This window comes from Euprymna scolopes, chromosome 45, assembly GCF_053919585.1.
Source record: "Euprymna scolopes isolate OS-2025 chromosome 45, ASM5391958v1, whole genome shotgun sequence".
Lineage (NCBI taxonomy): Eukaryota > Metazoa > Mollusca > Cephalopoda > Sepiida > Sepiolidae > Euprymna > Euprymna scolopes.
Window position 1 is genome coordinate 23200778 of NC_136526.1, and position 14343 is coordinate 23215120.

The window sequence follows — 14343 nt, forward strand, 5'->3', positions numbered from 1 at the left end:
ATTTTTCAGAGATATTTATAAAGATTGGAGTGTCTTTCAAATATTACACTTACTGTCTGTTGCATATTGGCCATGATGATGCCTCAGAATTCAACAGTCAGTATTTGTGCATTTAACAAACCAGACGTAACTCAGCATTTCCTCGGCTTTGTCCGACACACAACGTCAACAACTCGAGTTTTGCTGCTGCCTGATGAAACATGGTCATCAGCCAATCAAAACGCTGCACGCTTAGTATCAACTGCTTGAGCAGCAGATGAGAATTTTGACAGATGAAATCGACAAGTCTGTCTCCAACCGCCGGAAACACAACATCGGCAGACGTCTAATACCAGTCTGGGTCTTTGATGGATATGACCCCCGCCAAAAAGGAGGGTTTTTTGGTTAATGTACCAAATAGGAATGCCGAAACCCTCCTTCCACTAATAAGAAAATAAATTCTGCCAGGGACCACGGTCGTATCAGACTGATGGAGAGCTTACAGGGAAGAGAGGGGTATCACCATTTGACGGTGAACCACAGCCTTAATTTTGTAGATCCCGTCGTAACACAGGCAACAACAAATCATGTCGAGCGGATGTGGAAGGAAGCAAAGCAGCACAATAAACGAGAATGCGGAACCAACCGGGAGCTTTTGGACACATATCTTTTAGAGTTATGTGAAGACAAAAGTTTGACTCCATATTAATTCACATTGCTGAAAGTTACCCGGTTACTAAGGAGCTTCCTATCACATCCGTTATCTCATCTCCATCCACTTTGTCGTTTAATGCCCTCCAAAAGTCTGAGGAAAATACCTCCTCCTGAGAAAATATGTTCCTGGCAAAAAAAAAAAAATAATAAAATCACAGGGATTCTGGTTCAAAAAAAAAAAAAAAAAGAAAAAATTTGTTCCTTTCTTGTTCTTAAATACTTAAGGAATATTGTCTATCATTTAATGAAACAATGCTTAATTATTTAATGAAATTATTAATTAATTTTTATCCTTCAAATATCAGTTTTGTTGATTATTTTATGTAAATAGTTGGACAAAAAAACATGTTTCAAAAAAAAAAAATACTATATATTATTTGTTTCCAAAAAATCTTTTATATGTATTTATTTAAAAACAAAACAATTAAATACAATAATATTAATAATAAAAAAACAGAAAGAACGGTAGGTTTTTGCTTTTTATTTATTGATGTTTCTACGTTTACAATTTTATTTTACTGTTATTCTGTAGCATTGTTTTTATTTTATCGGCAACGTTCGGTTTTATCCGGCTGTTGACATCATGTGCCGGACAAAGCCGAGCAAATGTTGAGTTACTTCTGGTTCGTTAAATGAACAAGTACCAGAAAGTCAAGTAAATTTTTAAAGTAATTTTTCAAAAATTTAACATTGCATTTACAAAAGACTTTTAATAATAAATGAAAGAAAACAAAAATGGGGGATACTAATAGGTTAATACTTATCAGTTTTACAAAAAAAGTATCTTTTTTTTTTAATCATGATTCTGTAGTATAGAATGCTATGAACAAAACACTTATAGAAGTAATTATGTCACCACGGGGCAGTCGATCATTGATTGATTTTTTTTTTTTTTTTCACATGGCAGCAAATATAAAAGGTATGATGCAGAATTTTCACCCCTCCACTTTTTCAATGTAACTCACTTTTAAAATGAACAGTTTATGAAGTCCAACAATCCTACACACATCAACAAAATCTCAACAACATTGTGAGGAAATATATAAAAGAGTTAAATACCTTTTAATGAGTGTCACCTCAATCAAAAGTGACACCGACAAGGTATGGCCATATCTTATGAACTCTGTACAAAAACTCGACCATTTAAATCTTTACAAACACAAATCTTTATACACATTGTTTTTTTCAATTCACAAACTTAATTTAGAATACAGCACAAGTGTCAAGTAGAGGGCTAAATTCTCATCATAATGTCCACATTAGAGGCAGAATAGAATTGATATTCTTTTTGTGACAAATACCAATCGTTTCATTAACAAAAAAATATTTATTTTTATGAAGTATAGTATCTATCAAAAAATGAAAAAAAAAACTTATTCTTTGCACTAATATCCATACATATTCATGGAATGAATATATATTAATACAGTACTGCCTTTAACATACGATATAAATTAGTTGACTATGATTCTACTTATTAAAAAGGGGAACAGAAGGTGATAACATACTACGGACATTAAATTAGTAGTAATATAGATATATAGTGATATCGATAGGACATTAAATTAGTAGTCATATAGATATATAGTGATATAGATAGGACATTAAATTAGTAGTAATAAATATATATAGTAATATAGATAGGACATTAAATTAGTAGTAATATAGATATATAGTAATATAGATAGGACATTAAATTAGTAGTAATATAGATATATAGTGATATAGATAGGACATTAAATTAGTAGTAATATAGATATATAGTAATATAGATAAGACATTAAATTAGTAGTAATATAGATATATAGTGATATCGATAGGACATTAAATTAGTAGTAATAAAGATATATAGTGATATAGATAGGACATTAAATTAGTAGTAATATAGATAGGATATTAAATTAGTAGTAATATAGATATATAGTGATATAGATAGGACATTTAATTAGTAGTCATATAGATATATAGTGATATAGATAGGACATTAAATTAGTAGTCATATAGATATATAGTGATATAGATAGGACATTAAATTAGTAGTAATAAAGATATATAGTAATATAGATAGGACATTAAATTAGTAGTAATATAGATATATAGTAATATAGATAGGACATTAAATTAGTAGTAATATAGATATATAGTGATATCGATAGGACATTAAATTATTAGTAATATAGATATATAGTGATATAGATAGGACATTAAATTAGTAGTAATATAGATATATAGTGATATCGATAGGACATTAAATTATTAGTAATATAGATATATAGTGATATAGATAGGACATTAAATTAGTAGTAATATAGATATATAGTGATATAGATAGGACATTAAATTAGTAGTAATATAGATATATAGTGATATACAAGGTGGTCAAAAAGTCAGGTAACATGTTAAAGGTAGAAAAAACAATATGATCCATTATAATCTCTATTCGTTTAATATTATTTGTTTAAATATTTGAGTGTAATATATAAACTACCCCTCCTGATTTCTGGCTTTGGGGCTATGTAAAGGATAGCGTTTATGGCAAGAAGCGTGATGCAATCGCGTCTTTAAAGTTATTTATTGAAGAGGAGATTGCGCGGATATCAGCTGACATGATTACACGTGTTACACAATCAGTGGTTAATCGCTTCCAGCGATTGATAGAGAGAAATGGACGACAATTAACAAAATAAACATATTTCATGTTTGTTTCATTTTATATTTCAATGTATGGTACTTAAATATACGTGTATTGCTAATATCGTTTTTCTTTAAAATGTTACCTGACTTTTTGACCACCCTGTAGATAGGATATTAAATTAGTAGTAATATAGATATATAGTAATATAGATAGGATATTAAATTAGTAGTAATATAGATATATAGTAATATAGATAGGACATTAAATTAGTAGTAATATAGATAGGATATTAAATTAGTAGTAATATAGATATATAGTGATATATATAGGATATTAAATTAGTAGTAATATAGATATATAGTAATATAGATAGGACATTAAATTAGTAGTGATATAGATAGGATATTAAATTAGTAGTAATATAGATATATAGTAATATAGATAGGACATTAAATTAGTAGTAATATAGATATATAGTGATATAGATAGGATATTAAATTAGTAGTAATATAGATATATAGTAATATAAATAGGACATTAAATTATTAGTAATATAGATATATAGTAATATAGATAGGACATTAAATTAGTAGTAATATAGACATATAGTAATATAGATAGGATATTAAATTAGTAGTAATATAGATATATAGTTATATAGATAGGATATTAAATTAGTAGTAATATAGATATATAGTGATATAGATAGGACATTAAATTAGTAGTAATATAGATAGGACATTAAATTAGTAGTAATATAGATATATAGTAATATAGATAGGACATTAAATTAGTAGTAATATAGATATATAGTGATATAGATAGGACATTAAATTAGTAGTTATATAGATATATAGTAATATAGATAGGACATTAAATTAGTAGTAATATAGATATATAGTAATATAGATAGGACATTAAATTAGTAGAAATATAGATATATAGTGATATAGATAGGATATTAAATTAGTAGTAATATAGATATATAGTAATATAGATAGGACATTAAATTAGTAGTAATATAGATATACAGTAATATAGATAGGACATTAAATTAGTAGTAATATAGATATATAGTAATATAGATAGGACATTAAATTATTAGTAATATGGATATATAGTGATATAGATATATAGTGATATAGATAGGACATTAAATTAGTAGTAATATAGATATATAGTAATATAGATATATAGTAATATAGATATATAGTAATATAGATAGGACATTAAATTAGTAGTAATATAGCTATATAGTAATATAAATAGGACATTAAATTAGTAGCAATATAGATATATAGTGATATAGATAGGACATTAAATTAGTAGTAATATAGATATATAGTGATATAGATAGGACATTAAATTAATAGTAATATAGATATATAGTAATATAGATAGGACATTAAATTAGTAGTAATATAGATATATAGTGATATAGATATATAGTAATATAGATAGGACATTAAATTAGTAGTGATATAGATATATAGTAATATAGATAGGACATTAAATTAGTAGTAATATAGATATATAGTGATATAGATAGGATATTAAATTAGTAGTAATAAAGATATATAGTGATATAGATATATAGTGATATAGATAGGACATTAAATTAGTAGTAATAAAGATATATAGTGATATAGATATATAGTGATATAGATAGGACATTAAATTAGTAGTAATATAGATATATAGTAATATAGATAGGACATTAAATTAGTAGTTATATAGATATATAGGAATATAGATAGGACATTAAATTAGTAGTAATATAGATATATAGTAATATAGATAGGACATTAAATTAGTAGTAATATAGATATATAGTGATATCGATAGGACATTAAATTGGTATTAATATAGATATATAGGAATATAGATAGGACATTAAATTAGTAGTAATATAGATATATAGTCATATAGATAGGACATTAAATTAGTAGTAATATAATATAGTAATATAGATAGGACATTAAATTAGTAGTAATATAGATATATAGTGATATAGATAGGATATTAAATTAGTAGTAATATAGATATATAGTAATATAGATAGGACATTAAATTAGTAGTAATATAGATATATAGTTATATAGATAGGACATTAAATTAGTAGTAATAAAGATATATAGTAATATAGATAGGACATTAAATTAGTAGTAATATAGATATATAGTAATATAGATAGGACATTAAATTAGTAGTAATAAAGATATATAGTAATATAGATAGGACATTAAATTAGTAGTAATATAGATATATAGTAATATAGATAGGACATTAAATTAGTAGTAATATAGATATATAGTTATATGGATAGGACATTAAATTAGTAGTAATATAGATGTATAGGAATATAGATAGGACATTAAATTTATAGTAATATAGATATATAGTGATATCGATAGGACATTAAATTAGTAATGATATAGATATATAGTAATATAGATAGGACATTAAATTAGTAGTAATATAGATATATAGTAATATCGATAGGACATTAAATTAGTAGTAATATAGATATATAGTAATATAGATATATAGTGATATAGATAGGACATTAAATTAGTAGTAATATAGATATATAGTAATATAGATAGGATATTTAATTAGTAGTTATATAGATATATAGTAATATAGATAGGACATTAAATTAGTAGTAATAAAGATATATAGTGATATAGATAGGACATTAAATTAGTAGTAATATAGATAGGACATTAAATTAGTAGTAATAAAGATATATAGTGATATCGATAGGACATTAAATTAGTAGTAATATAGATAGGACATTTAATTAGTAGTAATATAGATATATAGTGATATCGATAGGACATTAAATTAGAAGTAATATAGATAGGACATTAAATTAGTAGTAATATAGATATATAGTAATATAGATAGGACATTAAATTAGTAGTAATATAGATATATAGTAATATAGATAGGACATTAAATTAGTAGTAATATAGATATATAGTGATATAGATAGGATATTAAATTAGTAGTAATATAGATATATAGTAATATAGATAGGACATTAAATTAGTAGTAATATAGATATATAGTAATATAGATAGGACATTAAATTAGTAGTAATATAGATATATAGTAATATAGATAGAACATTAAATTAGCAGTAATATAGATATATAGTAATATAGATAGGACATTTAATTAGTAGTAATATAGATATATAGTGATATAGATAGGACATTAAATTAGTAGTAATTTAGATATATAGTAATATAGATAGGACATTAAATTAGTAGTAATATAGATATATAGTGATATAGATAGGACATTAAATTAGTAGTAATATAGATATATAGTGATATAGATAGAATATTAAATTAGTAGTAATATAGATAGGACATTAAATTAGGAGGTACTTGTGCATTTAACGAACCAGACGTAACTCAGCATTTGCCTGGCTTTGTCCGACGCATGACGTCAACAGCCGGATTAAACCGAGCGTTGCTGATTAAGCAGACGAGAATTTCGCTATCAATTGGAAGAGTGTGACAACTCAAGAAACGCTTATTTGAAGAGAGTTAAAAAAAAATTTGTTTTAAAAAGATTACTGACGAAATAATAATGAATATTACAAACCTTGCGGACCAGCTCCAGACCCCAGAGGCTGCACTAAACTTTTGCCAGCAACGGAAATTGTTGGCAGAAGAGAAAAGGTGTTTACATTTTGGCCAGGATTGTGTACTTGCAAAGAGAACAAGCCTTTCCAACGTTTACGGTTGGAGGTGTAGAAGTGTAACATGTCGTCGATGGACCTCCATTAGGATTGGGACCTTCTTCTCAAAATCCCGACTAACCATCGCATGTATAATAAAAATAATATACTTATGGGCGTTCAAGATGGCATCTACAAAAAATCTCCATCGCGAATGTGGGTTACGTTCTCACCACACAATTGTGGATTGGAAAAATTTCCTGCGTGATATATGCAGGGACTATTTTCTTAGGAATCCCCGGCAGATTGGAAGCGCAGGCCATACAGTAGAAATCGACGAGTCTGTTTTTAACTGCAGAAAACACAACGTCGGCAGACTTCTGACACCGGTCTGGATACGACCCCGCCGAAAAGGAGGGTTTCTTTGTCACTGTACCAAATTGGAACGCCGAAACCTTCCTTTCACTAATAAATAAAAAGAAATCCTTGTTTCTGGCGAAAAAAAAAAATGTACAAATAATCCTTGTTCCTCCCCCCCCCCAATGCTTTTTATTGCCCTTTTTTTAGACTTTTTCCATTTATTTGACATAAAGAGTTGCAAAAAAAAAAAAAAAAAATATTAACTTTTACGTGTTTAAGACATAGACAATGTTTTTTTTATGTTAAAAATTGAAGAAAAAAAACAGTTCAGACAAAAAAAAAAGTTTCCTATTATTTAACAAAAAAACTTGTTTTATATCTATTTATTTTGAAAACAGAAGACAATTTCAAACAATAATAATAAAAAAAATGAACGGTAGGTTTTTGCTTTTTATTTATTTTTTTTTATGTTTCTACTTTTTACAATTTCATTGTACAGTTATTTTGTTGTAGCGTTGTTTTTATTTTATCGCCAACGCTCGGTTTTATCCGTGTTTATATCACATTTATCTGCTTTTCTTAAGTCTACTTGGTGACCGCTTCTGGTTTTAAAATTGGAAATTGACGAATAGTTACCCATTTTATTTTAGGTTGAATATTATTTATTTTTGAGGGGTGGGGAGGAGTATCGTTTATTTTTAAACTAGCGGGGTACCCGGCATTGGTCGGGTTTTTAGAGGCGTGTTTGGTTGGGGGGTAAAATGAAAACAAAGCGAAGTAATAACCCTGTGTAAATATTATAAAAACAATGTTAAAACTATACCAAAAAAATCGTGAATCATTGAGGCGAAAGCGAAAATAAAAAAAAAAACGTGATGAGTTAACTAAAAAGTGAATTAGGTCAAATATCAATTCTGCAGTCAAGTTTGTTTTGGTTTAGTTTCAGTAGTCCCGCATCACACTCGATTTCTAAATGAATTTTTTTTGTTTTCATTTTAATTTAAGTGTAATGCAAATGAATTCACGATATTGTTGCGTTGTACTAATAAATAGTAAAGAATTAATTATTTGTGCAAAAATAAATGGTGAGTTGAAAGCACTAATAAATAAAGGTCATAGTTAGATTTCACGGTTAAAGTCGTTAAAACTGGAAGTAAAAACCGGTTAGTTCCGCAGGTTGCATCTTACACTAACTAAAAAAAGCAAAAAAAAAAAACAATAATAATAATCTCGTTTTCGCGTTTTTTATTTATTTTTGTTTTATTTTTATTTTATTATGGGAAAAACAAAGAGCATAAATCAGGGAAAAAAGATTTTAAAAAAAATTTTAAAAACACGGCATAAATAACCTTATAAGATTCCAAATTGGTGTTTCCTCGTACTGTTCCTTGTGAACGCATCTGCTGCTGTGTAAATGAGGAACGGGAAAAGGAGGAATCTAACAGAGAGAAAATATGTTGCAACTTCCATTGAATCTAACCGATTTTGGCAGTGGACTCTCACTGGAAAAAATATAGGAATGTACCATTGTCGAGGAACTGTAGAGGTAATAGGCCTATAGCACACCTCAGATAATGTGCTACAGTTTGTACGCATTACATTTGCATGTAATGTCATGATTTTTAATCCTATTAAGGTCAAAGTTGGAGGGGAAAAAATGAGTTTATTTTATTTATATAGAGAAGAGAAGATTATTAACACTGGGTCAAACTGGTTTTATAATTGGAATGTTTTATTACAAATCATCAAATCAAATGATTTTTTGATGGGTGGGTCTCCTACTTTTTAGGCAACTACGTGTGACTTCACGACCTTTCCACTCAATAGTGGTAAAAAAAATGTGCTATCTCTCTTTATGAATTGTTTACCAACTTGTGACATTGAAAATTCTGTCAAAATCCAAGAACTTTATGAGTAAGTTTTTACATTAACCCCACTTGTCAATTTCAGATTACAAAACTGAACTTCTAGCTCTTTAACTTGTAAGAAAAACCGATTTATCTCCCCTTGATCCAATCAAATTTGATATTGAATAATATAAGATGGCTCCATAATGACTTGTCTTCAAAACATTGTAAGTTCATTTTTCAGGATAAAAGAAATATAAAACAAGGCACAGTCATCCACCTACGCATCGTAAATTGTGATAATTGCTTTCGCTTTTCGCGGGGGAGAGAGAGAGCATACTTCAATTAATGTTTTGTTTTGTTTAGCAAAGTGACAAAAAGAGAAGCAATTGCTTAATACGCACTTTTGATGTGTAGTTCTTCATTGGTGAGGCTGCTTTCAAGCTGCAGTTGGCTAATAAGGTCATGCGGGGTCAAGAGGACTTCCTCGCGGAGGTTAAGTGGTGGGTCTGATTGAATGGTACAGCTGTCTATCATCAACTCTTTTCGAGCTGAAAGAAAAACAAACAAAACTATTAATGCAATAGAAAATGAAGAAAAACATTTAAACTCAAAAAGAATAAAATAACCATGACGACGAGGTATGGGTCTCTATACATCCAGTGAATCACTATTAAAGAAATACTTATAAACCGTACTCAAATATTGTTTTAATTTCATTCATCATTTTCAATCTTATTCTTTAGCATTCAACTGACGATCAATTATTATTTTAATCAGTTCTCATTTGTTCCTTCTAACATGTGATGTATATTTTGAGAACTTTTTTTTTATTAACTAGAAATCTTTTAGTGTGCATTTTTTTTAGCATTTCTTGTATAAAAGGCCAAGTCACTTTAGTTTAGAAAAAAAAAGATCTGAATTGAATAAAAGAATTTCTTTTCTTCCTTTTCTTTTTTTTATTTGATTTGCGATATTTTTACATTGATCGAAATATTGTGAAAATAACATTCAAAATGAGAACAGTAGAAATATGAAATATAACATATGAAATATGAAATATAAAATATGCAATATAAAATATGAAGTATAAAATATGAAATATGAAATATGAAGTATAAAATATGAAATATGAAATATGAAGTATAAAATATGAAATATGAAATATGAAGTATAAAATATGAAATAAAATATAAAATATCCTCATTTGAAAATTGCGAAACAAAAAAAAATGCATGTCGATAAATACCTCACGTATCTCTATTACTTTCTGGATATGTTTTTGTTTTGACGTGATTCTCTTTGATGAGAATTACTTACTTTGTTGATGAATAACTTTGTTGGCACTTTCACCATTATCACTATCATCATCGTCATCATCATCATTGTCATCCTCAATGTCATCTTCATCATCATCCTCATCATCTTCTTGCTTGATGCTGATCTCAATATCTTTGAAAATCAGGTATCCAATTCTAAGTTCAGCAGGAGTCAGTGTCATATTGGATAAACCACCAATCGTAATCACAGGACGGGAAGGTTGCATGACCATCACATCAACATCAATCGAATCAATACCAGGTAAACGGCTATTGCTACCATCAGGACCTTCATATCTGAAATGGATTAATTAAAACAAAATTTTAAAGACAAAAATATTCATTGATTAAAGATCAATAATTTGTGACGTTCTCACCTTAGAATTTATTCATCAAACTAAAAATTAAAAACTTATTGGCAGCAAAAGTTTAATTCCATGGAAAAAATACTGAAAGCAAAAAAAATACTGAAAGCAAAAAAAAAAAATGACCAAGATATACATCTTTTTGTCTGTTTAACCAAAACTGATCACCAATACATATTATCACGACGGCATCGATACAAAAATCAGGCTGAAAGAAAAAACAAGTGGTAGACTGTTCATGGCATTGCATGTTAGAATTAGGCTGCTCTGCCGTTTTCAAAAGTTCAATCACAGAAGCTAGTCCTTGTAGTAAACATGGAAAGCCTCTCTATCGTATGCATTAGAGATGAAGAAAACCCTTTTCCAGATACAGGTTGCAAGCCTGAACTTCAGTAGATGTTGGACAAGGGACATGCATCAGGAGAGAAATAAATTGATAAACAGTGATAAAGGATTTCTAGTAGACATCAGTAATAAATTCCACAAATAATTTTTTATTTCATTTTTTATATACACTAGCAGGGCACCCAGTCTTGCCCAGTTATAAAATATGCTTAATATGATATTTTGATTAATAAACATTTTGTATTTATTATCATATTATATTGGACCCAATATATAGTAATGATTTAAAAAGTTTTTAAAAAAATGACTCGTGCGCCATCACCAAAAATCAAAACGTTTCGCTTACGATTTACTTTTTGCCTCTGCCATTAATGCCTGTTTGCTGCAGTTTAAAAATTAACACATGTATATTCGTAATGCCGTTGTTCGACCTTCACCTGGCAAATTTCTTTCTTTTTTTTTTTTTTTTTTTGTTAAATTTTCAGTTTTGCATTGATTTTCCCTGGCTAAAACCGAAATATAAAGTTTTGCATGGGTTCAAATACCTTATATATGAAGTTTCATGTCTGTAGACCAAAAACTCTAAGAGTTTGGTAGGCAAAATTTTTAAACAAAAATATATACGCATACATAAATATATATGGAAAAAGTTTTGTGTTTACTATAATGTTTTTACGCAAATATTACGCAAGTATAAATCATGTAGAATATCTGCATGAATATAATTACACCTTATAGTTAACTAAAGATGATCATCCCATAAGAAAACCGAAAATTAATTAAAATGAATAGAGAACTAGTTAAAATGAATGTTTAAAACAATATGCAAATTAGCTAGATCTTTTGCAAATGAATGCAATTACATGACCCATATATAACACAGTTGTATTTTCTTTTTAAATAAATAGAAAAAAGGGTTTTTTAATGTGTATATCAATAAAAAAAAAAAAACCCTAAATTTATTAACCACATATATATATATACATACATACATAGGCACACATCAGTTCTCATTAGATCACTGAAGTTAAGCTATATTAAGCCTGGTCAGTTACAAATGGGTTACTATTTGGGAATACCCACATCCTGTATTCGAGAGAACAATGCTGTTTCGTTTGAAAAATCTAGCATCATCAAAATGGTATCTGTAGTAGATGAACTGAACAACAGTTGCTGAAGAGTAACATGGAAGCAAATCGGTGATCCTGATGATGGCTTTTGTACTATGGTGGTACTTTGAAAAACACTTAGTGAAAGTATTGGGAGCCTCACTACAATACCTCCCCACCAAGAAAACTAGGAACAGGTTTGCACACGGCTTGTCCAGTTTTTTAACTGAACTGAATACAGAGATTATTTAACAATGATGATTAGTATTTTGCAGTTTATTACATCCACCATCCATGGGCTCTTCATGCTATATTTGATTCAATTCTTTTCAATAGTGTTAGAGCTAATAAGTTCTTTTCATTAATTAGTAAGAATACATTTTTTGTGTGCTCATATGCAGAATCTTAAATGTTTTCATGCTAAATGTAATTCTGTCCAACACTTTTGTAGACTTTACATTATTTAATTATTATCTATAATATATATATATATATATATATATATATATATATATATATTAATACGATAGCGTGTGTGTTATTTTGTGTGATGCCTATATCTTTTTTCTTCCGAGTGACTATCGTTTAATTGCTATGACCTATTTCTTGCAATAAATAATTTTACCTAGAATTCTTTATAAGTTTTGATTCAAGCTGATGCACAGGTTAAATAGATTTTTTTTTTTTTTTTAAATCACAAATTTATACTATATAAGAATCGATAGAAAATTGACTTCATAATATATACGAAACTTGCAGGACTTAAAATATCATATTTAAGCATATTTTACGACCGGACTATGCCGGGTGTCCCGGCTAGCTTAGATAAATACTTTTGCAGTTTTAACAAAAGAGCTACAGTAATATCAGAGTGTCTCCATTTATGCTGAACATCCACAGGATGCCAACATCAATATATTACACATGAAAGAGTCCGCTGTGGAATTTCCACAGGTCCCGCTAGTTATAATAATTCTTTGACTCATAATGAACAAAGAGAAACAAATGTTCAATTATAAAATCTAATATACAAATGTCTTTTTTACTCATAGCTTTTTTCCTAAAACAAAAAAAATCAATACTTGATTCTGATTCCTCAGTTTTTTTAATAGAAAATACAGATAAATTGCAAATAAAATGTAGTTCAGTTTAATTCGTTTGCTTTCAGAAAATACTTTGTCCAAGTTGAAATTATTTTTAAATAGCTGCCATCTTGAAAAAAATGGGAACTTATTCATTTATACAGAATTGCAAAATGTTTTGAACAATATATAGTGTATCACAAAAGTGAGTACACCCCTCACTTTTCTTCAAATATTGAAGTATATCTCTTCATGGGATAACACTGAAAAAATGATTTTTTGGACGCAATGTCTGTCTGCAGCATATATAATAGAATTCCCTCCCCTCAAAATAACTCAAAATATAGTCATTAAAAGCTAAATCCCTGGCAACAAAAGTATGTACACCCCTTAAAAAAAGTTGTCAATATTAAAATACAACATGTCAACTCTCAATATTTTGTGTGGCCACCATGATTATCCAAAACTGCCTTTACTCTCCTGGGCATGGAGTCTATCAGAGCTTCACATGTAACCACTGGAATGCTCTTCCACTATTCAATTACGACTTCACAGAACTGGCGGATATTTGAGATTTTGTGCACCTCCACCTTCTGCTTCTGCTTGAGGATGCTTCAAAGATGTTCTATTGGGTTCAAGTATAAAGACATGCTTAGCCAGTCCATCATCTTTACCCTCAGCCTCTTCAAAGTAAAGCAATGGTTGTTTTGGATGTGTGTTTGCAGTCATTGTCATGCTGGAACACTGCTCTGCGACCGAGTTCTGGAGGGAGGGGATCATGCTCTGCTGCAGTATTTGACAGTATATTCATGCTTCCCTCTATGAAATATAACTCTCCAATACCTCCATCCCCCAACCATGATATTCCAACCATCATGCTTGACTGCAGGCATG

The 14343-nt window shown here is 28.5% G+C and overlaps 1 protein-coding gene across 1 annotated transcript in view; it reads right to left on the bottom strand.

The window, feature by feature from the left end:
* Window positions 1-14343, bottom strand: part of LOC145269287 (calsyntenin-1-like) — a 160031-nt gene that overhangs the window by 13201 nt on the left and 132487 nt on the right. Inside the window, exons 11-12 of the mRNA XM_080124969.1 lie at window positions 10550-10845; window positions 9634-9780 (exon numbers count right to left, since the gene is read on the bottom strand). Of these exons, the coding sequence (XP_079981095.1) occupies window positions 9634-9780; window positions 10550-10845 (443 nt within the window). The remainder of the gene's footprint in view (window positions 1-9633; window positions 9781-10549; window positions 10846-14343) is intronic.